General features: G+C 35.5%; 1 protein-coding gene and 2 long non-coding RNA genes across 6 annotated transcripts; 1 reads left to right on the top strand and 2 right to left on the bottom strand.

The window, feature by feature from the left end:
- Positions 1–1,893: 1,893 nt before the first annotated feature.
- Positions 1,894–7,157, bottom strand: LOC111487367 (histone acetyltransferase of the MYST family 2-like). The gene is made up of 9 exons (XM_023134745.1): positions 6,762–7,157; positions 6,287–6,375; positions 6,045–6,104; positions 5,573–5,782; positions 4,717–4,785; positions 4,085–4,246; positions 2,962–3,055; positions 2,585–2,727; positions 1,894–2,383 (listed from the first exon to the last, which is right to left on the bottom strand). Exons 1-9 carry the CDS (start codon positions 7,078–7,080, stop codon positions 2,180–2,182), a joined length of 1,350 nt encoding a protein of 449 aa, XP_022990513.1. The 5' UTR covers positions 7,081–7,157; the 3' UTR covers positions 1,894–2,179.
- Positions 7,158–7,649: 492 nt separating this feature from the next.
- LOC111487509 lies at positions 7,650–11,965 on the top strand. Of its 4 annotated transcripts, XR_002719091.1 has the most exons (4): positions 7,650–7,900; positions 8,199–9,403; positions 9,620–10,266; positions 10,475–10,509. It is a non-coding gene; the product is annotated as an uncharacterized LOC111487509 (long non-coding RNA). The 4 variants fall into 4 exon arrangements; XR_002719090.1 differs by having other exon boundaries at positions 7,650–7,881; positions 9,620–11,965; XR_002719092.1 differs by having other exon boundaries at positions 7,650–7,881; positions 8,196–9,403; positions 9,620–11,965.
- A 305-nt stretch (positions 11,966–12,270) lies between these two features.
- On the bottom strand, positions 12,271–12,534 carry LOC111487510. The gene is made up of 2 exons (XR_002719093.1): positions 12,464–12,534; positions 12,271–12,317 (listed from the first exon to the last, which is right to left on the bottom strand). It is a non-coding gene; the product is annotated as an uncharacterized LOC111487510 (long non-coding RNA).
- Between the last annotated feature and the right edge of the window lie 2,212 nt (positions 12,535–14,746).

Genomic DNA, 14,746 nt, shown 5'->3' with positions numbered 1-14,746 from the left:
TCTTGGAAGCCATTGCTGGTTTTGCATCAAGGTCCAAGCTCTGTCTTCTTCTCTTTCAGTACGTTCTTGTAGAAAGGGAAGAAATTAGAGATGGGTGACAAATACAATCGGTTTAACCCATCAAATATTCGCCAGAAAAACATGTTCTTGCCGATGCTCTGTTCTAAGCCGGCGACCAAAGACTGCCGGCCGCCGAGATGCGACCGGGACCGTTCGGAGTCATTTTCCGGCGACCCTTTGTCGCCGAGAATCGGATGTATGGGTCAAGTGAAGCGGAATAACAGAGTTGCAGGTCTTCCGATTTCCCACCGGATTTTGATTACGACCAAAAATGAGAACAGTCCCAACGTTGGTTACTTTAAGTTGAAGAAATTTTTCTCCAGCAAAAATCTCTTGGCTTCCCCCTCCCCCTCTGGCACCGGCACCACCAGGTCCACCGCCGTCGCCGCCGCCGCCGCATCGGTATCTACAGCGGGTGTCAACGGTTGTAGGAGCAGAAGAAGACCCACCCCAGATTTTGCAAGTAAGAAGAAGGGTGTTTGTGAATCATTAAGCGTTGTGGATTTGGATCCGCCGTTGCCGGTGGTCCGGCGAGTGCAGAAGGGCGGAGAAGAAAGAGGGGAAATGGAGAATCTTTGGAAGAGGAGGTCAGGTGGAATTGTATTACAGAGCTTGCAGATTCAGCAAACTCATGTTCCGAAGCATCGGCTTCAGATTACGACTGTTTGATGAAATGGTTAATCTTAGATTCATTGGAGAGCTCTGTAAATATTCTGTTTTTGTTTCTAGTTTTTGGTTGTGTTTCAATCACAAGTGATGAAGACAATGTGATTGTTACTCAAATCTTCATAATTCAAGTTTCAAATTTGAGTGAAGTATTCATTCTAAATCACTTGTTTAGTTGTTTACATTATCCCCTGCTGCAAATTCTAGCACCTGAAACAACATATTTGCAACAACATATTTGCAACATCGGAAGAAAATGAAGACACTTTCTTACTGAAACCGTGGACAAAATTTCACGGTGGTACATCTTCAACCGTGACGTCCCATGTCTCGGAACACATCGGTTATCTTGGTTTGCTTAGACACACCCCACTGACCCCTGTGTTGATCATTTTAACGGGACATCCCAAACATCCAAGTCAATTTGGATGTTTGGGCACACATTGTTCGTGCGTGCATGTTCAATCGTTGCGACACAACATCGTATCTCATTGTCATTTCGGTCCATAAGAGCAAGACCCATGCATCGTGATCTCATCCCATGTCTCGAGACACATCAGCCATCTTAGCTTGCTCAGACACATCCAATGATAATTGACCCCTATGTCAATCTTAACGGGACATCCCGAACATCCAAGTCAATTTGGCCAAATATTAAAAATTTTGATATCCCTGCTTCAATTTTCGTTTCACAATGTAGCTTCAATTTTCGTTTCACATTATAGCTTCAATTGGAGCCCCCTAGTTTAGAAAGCCTTTGGACTTTACCTCTAGATTTTAAAATGTGTCTGATAAAAAGAGATTTTCACACCCTTAAAACATTTTTAAAACGCGAGAGGTTTCCAACCCTTATAAGCAATGCTTTATTTCTCTCTCCAACCAATGTGAGATCTCACAATCCACTTCTCTTGGGAGCCCAACATCCTTGTTGGCACATCACCTAGTGTCTAGCTCTGATACTATTTGTAACAATCTACACCGCTAGCATATATTGTACTCTTAAAGCTTTCACTTCTAGGCTTTTTCTCAAGGTTTTAAAACGCGTTTATTAGGGAGAAGTTTCCACACCCTTACAAGTAATGATTCGTTCTTCTCATCTCATACCTTCTTTTCTACCATTAAATAAATATGTTTGCTTTCTGAAAGGAAAAGTTGTAGCTGGTCAAGTCAAGAATGATCTCTTAATAACCAAACCAAACATCACCTGAATCAAAGGTTAAGGGATACACACAAGTAAAACAAACCAAAATGTCGAAGAAATAGCAACCGGTGATGTACAAGAGCTAGGTTTCTACCATTTCTAGTTTCAAGGTGTACAGTATTTGATTGTCCAGGCATACATTCGGCAGATAGAAATGGGAAGGCTAATACTTTATACTACACTTCTACACAATTATTGTACATGCAGAGTTGGAATAGATACCATCAGACTTGATAATGAGTTTGGAAAGCTTCAACCTTGTTCTCTGTATGGAGTCCAGATCAATTTGCTAACATCGACCTCTAGGCCCCCACGACCAGCAGCTTTAAGATGACGATCCAGCACCTTGGGGTCGGCACATATAACATGCTGCCCTTTCCTGTATTGAATCAACTCCAGGCTCTGAAGTGTGTTCAAAATATCTTCGGCTTTGATGGCTGTCATGTCGCTTAGCTCCTGCCATAAAGGGATGACCAATGTGCCAAGCATTATCAGATACAAAATCTTATGGCTTTAGGAGTTGTTCCAAGAGTAATTAACATAAATTTTTAGGAACAAAGTAACTTCAGTCAAATGTTTTAAAATTTGTCGAATACTTAGTTGAGTCAATACTGGACAGCAAACACTGAATTTCAATAAGAGGCAAAAAATGCATACCTTGATAGAGATATTCCCCTTGTGCTTTTTCAAGATGTCTAGAAGTACCCTGGTCCAGTATCCTCTGTAGCTCACCAACCCAAGGTCAGAAAGAGGTCTTTCAGGAGTGCCAACTTTACCTTCCTTCTTGGAGAGTTCATAAGCTGATCTCTCAGGTTCATAGAAGATTAAAACACTCCGTCAAAACATGGTGATGGTGACCCAAAAAAAGAGGCGGATGCCCGAAAATAACAAACCGAACTGGAGAAAACCACGCAGGCAAGACACTGCTAGTGATATACTTTTCAATGCTAGAGAACAAAGCTAATCAAGGTCGCTAGTTGCAGACACAATAAGCCAAAAAAATAGAGGCAGTTTAAGGCATGTGGTGAACTTACAAAAAGCCATTAAGAACTTTCCATAGCCCTTCCTTTGATAAGGAGGAAGGGTGAGAATGCATGCCAAATTATAGGATTCCTCTGAATGCTTTTCCTGCACGCCGACACATAATATAGTCATAATAATGTTCTCAGCTTATAAGTTCTAAAGCAATTTGTCGTGAATTCATCTTACATTTCATTATCCACACGATACGAGTTTCGTTATTTCTATACCATTCACTACTAGCACTAACATCCACAAGCCCACCGAAGATAAAAGAAACAACGAAAGTATGGATCAGAGAGTATATCATGTATAAAAACCCCTTGTATATTGATTAGTACTTTTTTGTTTTTTTTTGAAGAATTGAACAGTAGATAAATTAAATTTGAACTTATATCTTGTATCCATTTTTCCCTTTAGAAAAAGGTATGATAGGGGTACCCTCCTAAATAATGTTCAACCCTGCAAACTCCACTAATTTGAAAAAAGGACAGGACAACCTCTCTCTTTGATGCTTATAACTTGAAGGAGAAGGACAGTAAAACTTGCTTTTGGAAAGATATAAAATGGTCTTCAATAAACTGATAAGCTCAAAATTCCCCGTTGGCCAAACAGATCCTGATTGCAGAGGAGTGGACCTAGATTTTGAAACTAGAGAGTGGATTTCTGTACTTGGCAACAATTTCCCGGGGACAGTGAGTTTACATTTTTCAGCTCTCTAATTTGCAACAGTGCTTTTCCCATAATATCCAGGACTACTTGATTCAAGCTATCTCAGGTCAGCTTTCAGAACAAACCTAAAATCTATGAAATTACAAATTACTTAAGGACAGCTATTTTGTATGGTCTATACTGTTTGAGCAAATATTTTGGCGCATCTTACAATTTTTCTCGCTCATAAATGGATCTCCTTACCCAAACCTTGTCATTATTATACCCCCTTTAAATTCAAACCTATTCGAGAGTTTCATGTCTTGACATGTCCTTTATAGGTAAGGTGATGTTTTCTCCTCTCTCCTCATCACCCTAAAGAAAATAAAATTACAGTAGTAACAAAGAAAACACCACTCTACTTCGTCATTCTTCAGAATCATACCACTTTAATTTGAATAGCAGTTATGATGAACCAAAAATTACCTTTGAAAAATATCCAACCATGTGACACCCTCGATCATCACACTCACACAGGATATAAAATAGAAAAAGGTCCACATCATAATATAGAGTCTTGTGGTCCAGAAATAACTTCGCTAAATAACAGAGGTTCTGCCCATAGACCTTGTTCTTTTTTCCGTCAACCTGTTTCAGCAAAAAATTAGCAGAAAAAGTCATATGAGGAATTATCAATCTGCAATAATAAAAACATTATCCTATAGCTTCAAGTGCCTTATTTTTTATTGTTTATGACAGGTTAAAACAGTTTTGCTAAATGCGAGTACAGGAGATGTCAAGGGTTGTATGAACTGTTTAAAAAATAGTCGATATTCCAACACTGAGGCATTGACAAGCAAACAGAAAATAAACCAGAAAATCATAATGGCATTACTTCTACAATCCAAAAGAAAAAAAATAAAAAGTACTTTAATGATAAACTATTTAAAGAAACCAAAAGATTGCAAACCTAGTCAAAACCAAAAAAACAAGAATGGCACTACTTTTAGTCCAAAAGTGAAAAGAAAAAGGTATTTAGATGATGAACGAGATAATAAAACAATGAGGTTCACAGCTGCAAACAAGCCAAAAGATTGAAAACCTAATTAAGACCATACCTCAAACATTGACAAAGTACCACTTCGATATATTTCATCACCAGGTGGATGCTTGAGATCACACTTCCTCTACATGGACAAAGCACGAGTTTAGGATGGTTTATTAGTATTATGCACATACAAAAGGCTAATGATAATGAATCATGCAAAACCAACCATCAATTTTATTTGATGTTCCTGAAGGGAACATAAGAAAATACATCATATTTCCTATCCGAAGATCATATCAGAATTGTTAGATGTTCTCAAATTTGTCTATATTATAAATATAGAAAACACGGTGCTTTTGACAATGAAATAAAAATGTCAATTTGTGTTACAAGTTTACAATTATATAAAATGATAGCTGAATCTACACACACACATATATGTATTGGTGGCTTAACATGACAGAAAGGTGCGTAATCAAGCTGCTGCACATCAACAATCAATCTCTCATAATTAATGCTCACATCTCTAACTGGGGTCAGGTAAAAAATCATTTCCAAGATGTTTCAAGCACAGACAACATTTACTATGTTAAAACACGAAGCAGCAGCCAACAGGCTGAAATAAAGCCACCAGTAGTAAATGTTAAATAACTCTTATAACTCAACTATTTCAATAATGCATATCTGCGCATATAATTTCGTCCAGCCAGTTAGACATTAAGAAAAATGGTCTGACACATGAAAATAATGCACCTTGCACACTATTTCACAAAAATTAAAAAGAAAAATCGTATGCCCAAGACAATATCAGCAATCAGCAACCGAAGGGTTTCATCGTCGAGAACGAAAGTTCAAAATTCCATTTACAGACATCCCAACTTAATCATTCATAACTACCACAAGAAAGAATTTGGAGAACCTCTCACCATATGTCTCTGGAGCTGTTCTTTGCGCTTCATGAAATTGAGACAAAACTCACAAAAATAGAGCTTTGTAGTGTCATTGTATTCTGGTGGAAAGGGGGAGAAATACCATGTCTCAATCTCATATCTTCCAAGTTCAATTGTTGCAATATTCTTAACTTTTGTAAATTCTTCATGCTCCCTCAAGCTAGCAGCATCAAGTTCCTCATGGCCCTATGCAATTGAAAAAAGATAAGAAAACATTTCATAATGAAGGCAGGGAAATTTTGTTAGACACTCCAATTTAATATCACAACATATAAATATTAACATATTTTTTACTACACTATCTAACAGAATTGCCTTACGATTGACAACAGAGTTTCCTGCTTGCCCAAACATCTACAGCTGGTGGATGTGACAAGGACATAACTAGCAAATACCTATGCAGTATGTTTTTTAACAAAGGACTCGCCACATCCTTAAAAATGCATACCTCAACATGCGTTTCATCAATCTTCCGCTTCTGGTGTCGGGTCATCTTCAATCCTGTTACCTGCAAGTGCAAGAATGAGATTCTCATGTTAAATACTTACAAGTAAAACATGGATTTCAAAAGGACCAAGTCATGCCCAAGGATAACCTTTAAGTTTTCCATACAAGAAACAGTGACAAGCCTTCAGAAGCGGATAGGTTAAATTTTTAAAAATGAAAGGGACAGAGAAAATTAAACTTTACCTTGTCCTCCACTTTCTCATCAACAACCGTCTCAACTGATTCAAGATCAAGTTGGTCAAGCTTCACCCACTCATCAAGTCTCCTATTGACTATCATAAAATCCAGGTAAGGAGAAAGAAAGAGAACTCCAAACTCCACATAGAAGAAACTAATCAATTTAGCAACGAACGCTACGGTTAAAGAAAAATGGGTGTACCCATTTATTCTATCAATTAACCGGTCCATGAAAGAAATGTAAAATCCCATTGCTGCAAGAGCTACTTGTATCATTCAATCCAAAGGTCGAACTCCCTAAATTGACCAAAAGAAATAAACCCTAAGTCACCAAGCAAACCCTAAACAACACATCAAAAAAATTCTGGAACCCCAAAAGAAAAAAAGTAATCATTCATTTCTAATTCCAGCTTGATTCTTCCACCACGCAAGCAAAACCAAAAACCCACATACTAAAGCAAACTTCAGAGAAGTATCTTACACTCGGTGTAGTGGACATAGTATTCGTAATCACTAAAACCAGTAGCCTGCAACTTCCGACGTTCGATGACCTTAACGGGATGATACTTCCCGTCTCTCCAGCGGCACATGACGCGGGTCCCAACCTCGAGAGGAAGCATGGAGGACATACGCTTCTTCGTCGGCTCCAATTCTTTAGGCTTCTCAGGCGTAGCTCCATCTGGTTCGTTAGATGTCTGGTTTATAGGGTCGGCGGAAACTTTCTTTAGATGTCCATCGGCGGAGGCGGCGGCGGCGGATCCATCTTCGGCATTGTCTGATTGGACGTCTATCGAGCCCATCGCGAGCTTGGGGCTTCGTATGCCGACGCAGAGTACGGAAACGCTCACAGACAGCAGCGGCGTTCTTTTTCTTTCGTTTTTTTTAAATATAAACTTAAATAAATCTGAAACAATTTAATAAATTAAACCGTTGTAAATAAATTGTCTTAATTTTTATAACTTCTATTTTATAATTTTTAGAAATATATTTATATATATATATATTTATTTATTTATTTATTTATTACATAAAATTGGTCATTATTATTCTATTGATTTTGATTAAAAAAAATCATTTAAAATTAATTTACAGCTTTATTAAAAAAAAAAAACAAAAATTACATAAGAAAATAGGAGGGCATTGTGGGTATTTTCATTTTAAAGGAAAAAGAAATTTGGCAATTAACGTTATATTTACTAATTCCTCGTTTTAATTAAGACCTAATTCAAACAATTATAATATTTTGAAAAAATTATAAAAGAAACGCGTAAAACACAAGTCATTGACCAGTCAAACTAAACGCGTAAAACTCACGCTCCTTTGCCCTATTTATAGGTTGTTCTCCCCTGTCTGAGATTTCAGCCCGTTATTCCGAAATTTCGAGAAGGAAAACGAGAGAAACGGTCTGAATTTCGTTTTCATCAACGGAAAAATCTGCTACTTGATTCAGGGTGTTTGGAAGTCGAGAAAATCTACTTCAAATTCCACCAGTGAATGGAAAATTCGACAGCAATTTCATACCATGATTGAACAGAGAGCAGTTTTGGCAGAAAAGAATTCTTCTAATGGGAGAGAAACGCGAAGCTCTGATGAATACCTAGGTTAGTATTCATCCTAAAGGTGCGGAGTTTCTTCGGATGCTGATGAGATTTTCTTAACACTCCTCTTTCTGAATCCTTCATCCTACATTCGAAATTTCGATTTATTATCATTTTGTTGCTGTTTCAAAAATAGTTTATATTTTACCATTCATTAGGAAAACCCTAACATACTTGCTTGTTTGTAAATCCGAAATTAAATTGATTAATAGTGAAAACTGCATGTCGATTCCTTAGAAACCCTAACCTGGTAAATGTTCCACGTCTTAAGAAGAAGAAACTTTCAAAAAAATTTATTTTATTTTTATTGTTGAAAGCAGATTCTGAACAGAGGATTTGTTCGTTTTTAATTCTGTTCGTCTACGTAGACTTGGATTTAAGCAATCGTAAGGGTGGTGGTAAAATATCTGTAATATCTTTAGTGTTGATCCTGACCTTATGTTCATGGACTTAAATTGTCAGATTGTTGTCGGATTAGTGCTATTTGACTAACCACCAATTTGTTGTCGGATTAGTGCTGTTGTCGGGTTTTTTTGTTTCTTTTCTTTTTGTATTGCAATTGTGCAGTTCTTAACCATATGCGTTAGGCCTCCTAAATTCCCCAGCAGCTGAAAATTTTGAGAGGTTGGAAAATAGTGGCTAGAAAAGAACAAAATCTTTCTTGAACCCTTCTTTTGCCTCTCATATTATTTGCGCTCATGATTAACATTTATTTTCTGGGTTGAAAATTAGTTTCCTAGCTTCTTGAAGATTTTGCATTGATCGGCGAAGTTTTTCAACTTTTATGGTATGTTTATGTTATACAGTTCTTCCTTATATGTTGTATGATTCTAAAATGACCTATGCTTGCATGACCTAGTACCGACCTACAATCTTAAAATAAACCATAATATATTGTCTTAAATTGAAGCTACAATCTAACTCTCTAGAAAGCATACATTAGATCCTTTGAGAAATTTTTACAGACACCTAACTGTAATTTTTTGCAAAATAAGTGTTGTAGTTTTTCTATTTAGTTGTAGTAACAATATGAAAAAACTGGTTAGCTTTTTCTTTGTTTTCTTCCCCATGTTTGGAACCTTAATGTTGACACTTCTGTGATAAGTGTTTGTTTCTATTGCAGCCCTTCCATTGGTTTTACTTGCTATTATGCATAGGAGTTAGATTTCAAATCACATTCACTATATATATTTCTGTTTCAAAACTTTTTTGGCTTGGAGTGGCCAACTTTTCTCTTTTCTCTTGTTCTTTCTTTAGCATTGCCCCAAACAGGCGAAATATCTTTAATATTTTAAAATACATCTTAACGGCTTGATCTGCAGTGTTTCTCATTTTGGTAACTATTTTTTATTCTGACTCTATTTACGTAGATTTAGTGGTTCGGATTATTGTTCCTAAAAAGTATGAGAAATAATGGGTAAATTTGAGATTCTAGTGCTATTTGAATCACCACCAATTTTTTTTGGGTCAAATCTCTTGTTTAAAGATTTCTAATATGCTTTTTAGTCCAATCTCTTGCTTAAGTGTGATATCAAATAGTATGAGCGCTCTAGAGGTTGAAGATTAGCGGGAGATGATCTTTAACTTCCTAGTATGTTCATATCATTTGGTAGGATATGATTTTTCCTTGTGTTAAAGATTTCAACTATTCTATTTGAGTTTTCAAAATAGATGAGTGTTTTAGGTTTTGAATGTTCTCTTAACTAATTTTTTTTTTTCTTTTTCAAATATTTTGTTTAAGATTTTAACCAAACACTTAAGTGTAATATCAAATAGTATGAGCGTTCTAGAGTTTGAAGATTAGCGTGAGATGATCTTCAACTTCCTAGTATGTTCATATCATTTGGTAAAATATGATTTTACGTGAAAGATTATTTGAGTTTTCAAAATTGATGAGTGCTCTAGGTTTTGAATGTTCTGTTTGGTCAAATTTCTTGTTTAATATTTCTAATATACTTTTTCGTCGTCAAATCTCTTGTTTAAGATTTTTAACCAAACATTTAAGCGTGATATCAAATAATATGAGCGTTCTAGAGTTTGAAGATTAGCGAGAGATGATCTTCAACTTCTTAGTATGTTCATATTATTTGGTAAGATATGATTTTGCCTAATGTTAAAGATTTCTACTATATTCTATTTGGATTTTCAAAGTCGATGAGTGCTCTAGGTTTTAAAAGTTCTCTTAACAATTTTTTTTTTTTTTTTGGTCAAATCTCTTGTTTAAGATTTTTAACCAAACACAAGTGTGATATCAAATAGTATGAGCGTTCTAGAGTTTGAAGATTAGCGGGAGATGATCTTCAACTTCCTAGTATGTTCATATCATTTGGTAAAATATGATTTTACGTGAAAGATTATTTGAGTTTTCAAAATTGATGAGTGCTTTAGGTTTTGAATGTTCTCTTTGGTCAAATTTCTTGTTTAAAATTTTTAACCAAACATTTAAGCGTGATATCAAATAGTTATGAGCGTTCTAGAGTTTGAAGATTAGCGGGAGATGATCCTCAACTTCTTAGTATGTTCATATCATTTGGTAAGATATGTGTTAAAGATTTCTATTATTCTATTTGAATTTTCAAAATTGATGAGGGCTCAGGTTTTGAATGTTCTCTTAACATTTATTTATTTATTATTATTATTATTTTTTTTTTTTTTTTGTCAATTCTCTCTTGTTTAAGATTTTTAATACTTTATCGTCAAATCTTTTGTTTAAGATTTTTAACCAAACACATAAGTGTGATCTCAAATAGTATAGACATTTAAGAGTTTGATGATTAGCGAGAGATGATCTTCAATTCTTAGAATGTTCACATCATTTGATAACATATGATTTCGCCTCAAGTTAAATATTCCTACCATTCTTTTTGGTTTCTAAAAAATTATGAGTATGGTTGGTTTTGAAGATTTACGAGTTATTATCTTACCATCTCTATGAAGTCTTTTGGTGCAATTTTTTATTTGTTAAAGATTTCTAATCGACTTCTTAGAAAGTTTTCTAACCATAGATTTTTCATCAAATCTCTTGTTAAAGTTTTTTTTAATGTACTTTTATGTTAAATCTCTTGTTTAAGATTTCTAACCAAACACTTTTAAGTGTTATCTCAAATCAGGGAGGTGATCTTCAACTTCCTAGTCTATTCATTTGGTAAGATATAATTTTTCCTTTTGTTAGAGTAGTTAAAGGTTTCTACTCTTCTATTTGGGTTTTCAAAATTGATGAGTGCTCTAGGTTCTTTGAATGTTCTACTATTCTGTTAAGTTTTGAAAATTAACCGGTTATAACCTTGAAATCGCCATGAAGTTTATATTTATTGTGGTATCAAATAGTACGAGTGTTCTAGAGTTTAAAGATTAGCGATAGATCTTTAACTTTCTACTCTGTTTATATCATTTGTTTATATCATTCGGTAGTAGGATATAAATTTATCTTATATTAAAGATTTCTACCATACTATTTAAGTTCGCAAAATTGACTCTAGGTTTTGAATGTTCTCATACTTATTCGTTTTTGTGAAATCTTTGGGTGCAATTTTTTATTCGTTTAAGATTTCTTATCTACTTAAACACTCAAGTGTGATATGAAATAGTATGAGCGTTCTAGAGTTTTAAGATTAGTAGGTGATGATCTTCAACTTCCTAGTATGTTCGTATTATTTGGTAAGATATTATTTTGCCTCATTTCAATGATTTCTACTATTCTATTTGGATTCTCAAAATTGATAAGTACTCTAGGTTTTAAAGATTAACCGGTTATGATCTTCAAATCTTCCATGAAGTTTGTACACATGAAGTTCTTGAGCGGGAGACAATCTTAAAATAATAAGTGTTTTAGAGTTTTGAAGTTTAGCGAGAAGCGATCTAAAAAATATCTAGAGATTTCAAAAAATTGGATAATTAGATATTTTAAGAAGATAATTTGAAGATTATCGAGGGATGATCTTCAAATCTATATTGAAGCAATTTCAATAAAGGACAAGTGCTAATCTTTATTCAAGATTCTAAACCAAGCGCACGTAGGTTTGATCTTAAAAATCCCTAATTATACAATTTTGTTAAATCTCTATAAAAACTTTTGAAGTTCATCTAATTATACAGGTTTGAAGCTTAGTCGAGACAGTCTTCAAATCTATATGGAAGCTTTCACAATGAAGACTTCCAATGGAAATTTTTTTTCATACTTACAAATATCAAATGCAATTTTTTAGTGTTCATGATGGTTGTTCCCTCTAGGATTTGAATATTAGCAATTCCGTTAGAGAATTCGTATTATTTGGTAACAAATGGTGTTGCAACTTCTTTAGGATTTCTAATCACACCCTTAAAATATGATCTCACATTGTATGAGCTTTCTAGGGTTCAAAGATTAGCGGGAGATGAAATATATCATCTTTCTGGTAGGTTCATGTCATTTGGTAAGATAAAAAAATCTTTCTTGAATTCTTCTTTCCCCACTCATAATTTGCGCTCATGATTATCATTTATTTTTCTTTGTTGGACATTGGTCTCCTATCTTGCAGCAACTTCTTCAGGACTTTTTTCTCCTCTAACCAAGGAGATTTAGCATTAATCGGCAGAGTTTTTCAACTTTTAAGGTACATTATGTTAGTTCTTCCATATTAAGTTGTATTGATTCAACGATATGAAGTAGGATTTAACCAAATTAATTTTACCCCATATTTCGTAAGACAGTCCAAAAGAGAGTGCATTGCTAGGGCTACTCATCACTATAGGCTTAATTAATGCATATCGGCTAAACCACATGCATATCAGCACCCTTTGTTAACTTTTCAGGAGGCATGTTGTAATGTACGGTGGTAAGATGATAGATATTGAGTCGATGATCAATTCGACGTTCAATCCTTTTAGAGATGATGATCAGACTTGTTAAGATCTCTTCTATGTTGAGATCAATCTGTTTTTCCTCATTTTGATTGACCTTGACCGGTCATTGCTGGAAAATCAAGTCCCAGCCTTGTTGGCCCCAAAATTCTCAACCAGAAGATGCATAAGTTAGAGAGGATACTATGGATGAAGAGTGACGAAGCATTTCTTTCCTTTACTGCTTGACCAAGATGTGCTAAACGGCTGCTTTGACTTTTTCTTTTTCTAACGTGACGAAAGAAAGCAAAGAAACTCAGCTTCTTGCCGATCCCAATAAGTGGGTAACCTTAGCGGCTGCTTTGACTTTTTCTTTTTCTAATGTGACGAAAGAAAGCAAAGAAACTCAGCTTCTTGCAAATCCCAATAAGTGGGTGACTAAGGTCTACTCACCAAAAAAAAGAATTTGAAAAAAAAAGAATGAATGTAGAATGTCATGTACACAAGTTGGAGAAGATGAACGTACAGTTCATGGTTAGTTTCTCAACTTTTTCTGTAACGAATTTAAAACTAGCCATTTTATCAGTTTTATTGTTTTGACTTTATTTTGGGCATATTGAGGAATTTTGGAGAAATTTGGAATATCCTTGAAGACCCGAAACAAGCTCCAAAAGTCTACAATCTAGTAAGTAACCATATGGAGCAAGTTTCTACGAAATTACTTGTAAGAGTCGATTAGGTTTGAGGGCAATGATTGAGTATTATGTTTATGAGACTAGTTTGACTTAGTTTCATGAGAATTGTGCTTAAATGATGGGAATAGTTTACCACTTGATTATATTTATCGTCATATAGCTTCCGCATGCATGATTTTGTGAACTCTGGTAGATAATTGGACTTACATGTTTCTTAGCATGCTGAGGTTGGATTATTATCACTTAATAAGCACGATGAGCATGTTGTATGTCTTTATTCATTGTTATGCATTGATTTAGGGTTTGGATAGCCCGTTATTGCCCAATCATGAATTGAACTAATTGCTATGTATATGGAGTACTAATTATGGTTTCCATAGACTATGAGTTACTGTTTCACGTATTTTGGTCCTAGCACCTAGTCATGAGTTCCAGTCTCCTTGGGTTGACTATGTACCCTATAGAGACGGATACGGGTTGCAGTTCATATCGATAGTTTTACTGTTCTAGCCTGAAAGGGAGTGTTAGTCATATCGGTAGTTTACTAGGTACCTCACTCACTCGATTACCCGGTCGAGGAGGAAATGTGGCTAACTCCAACTAAAGGGGAGGGTCTATAGGACCTAACAACCTAATGTTCTAATACCTAACTGTAACGACTGCCCTTCGACACTTTGAATCATGGGCCGCCACTTAGATTCAAGGGTAAAAAGTGATGCAACATTTCCTTTAAAAAAATGGAAGCTACAAGAAAGTTTAAAGTTTCTAAATATGCCATAAAAAACTCGTTCCAAAAGTAGTATTAAAAGCGACAAGAAAAGAGAGGACTCGATCTAAGGGCCCCTTCTTTTGCTGCACGGCTCTGCATGCTTCTGCTACCAACAATTGTCTACATTCCACTTGAAAAGTTAGAAACAACAATGTCTAATGAAAATCTATTGCTGCCTCAAAAGGAGCCCTAAGGTCATTTATTGTGACACGAAGGACCCCTTTTTTGCTCAACGGTGGTCATACTCCATACTTAACTACCTATTGAGCTTAAACCAGCTGGCTCTAAGATCAAGTAACTACCCGTCACAATGCTCATTCCAGGTTGGAACAATAACTACCTGCTCATGTACCCTTAACGGGTATAACAGCAAACTACCTACCACTACGCCCTATCAATGAGGGTCAGTAAACTACCTGCTCTCATACATCCTCATCGTGTGTAGATCAATAAAACTACCTGTCTTGAGAAAGTAACTACTGGTTATTTTTACCTTTACAGGCTAGCACAGTAAACTACCTACTAGTACGCCCTTTTGAGCTAGGTCAGTAAAAAGGATTATGGCTCTCCCAATTAGGCGCCCTTG

This window comes from Cucurbita maxima, unplaced genomic scaffold, assembly GCF_002738345.1.
Source record: "Cucurbita maxima cultivar Rimu unplaced genomic scaffold, Cmax_1.0 Cma_Scf00012, whole genome shotgun sequence".
Taxonomy (NCBI): Eukaryota; Viridiplantae; Streptophyta; class Magnoliopsida; order Cucurbitales; family Cucurbitaceae; genus Cucurbita; species Cucurbita maxima.
The sequence above is the reverse complement of the archived record's forward strand: the minus strand, read 5'-3'. Positions and strand labels throughout refer to the sequence as shown.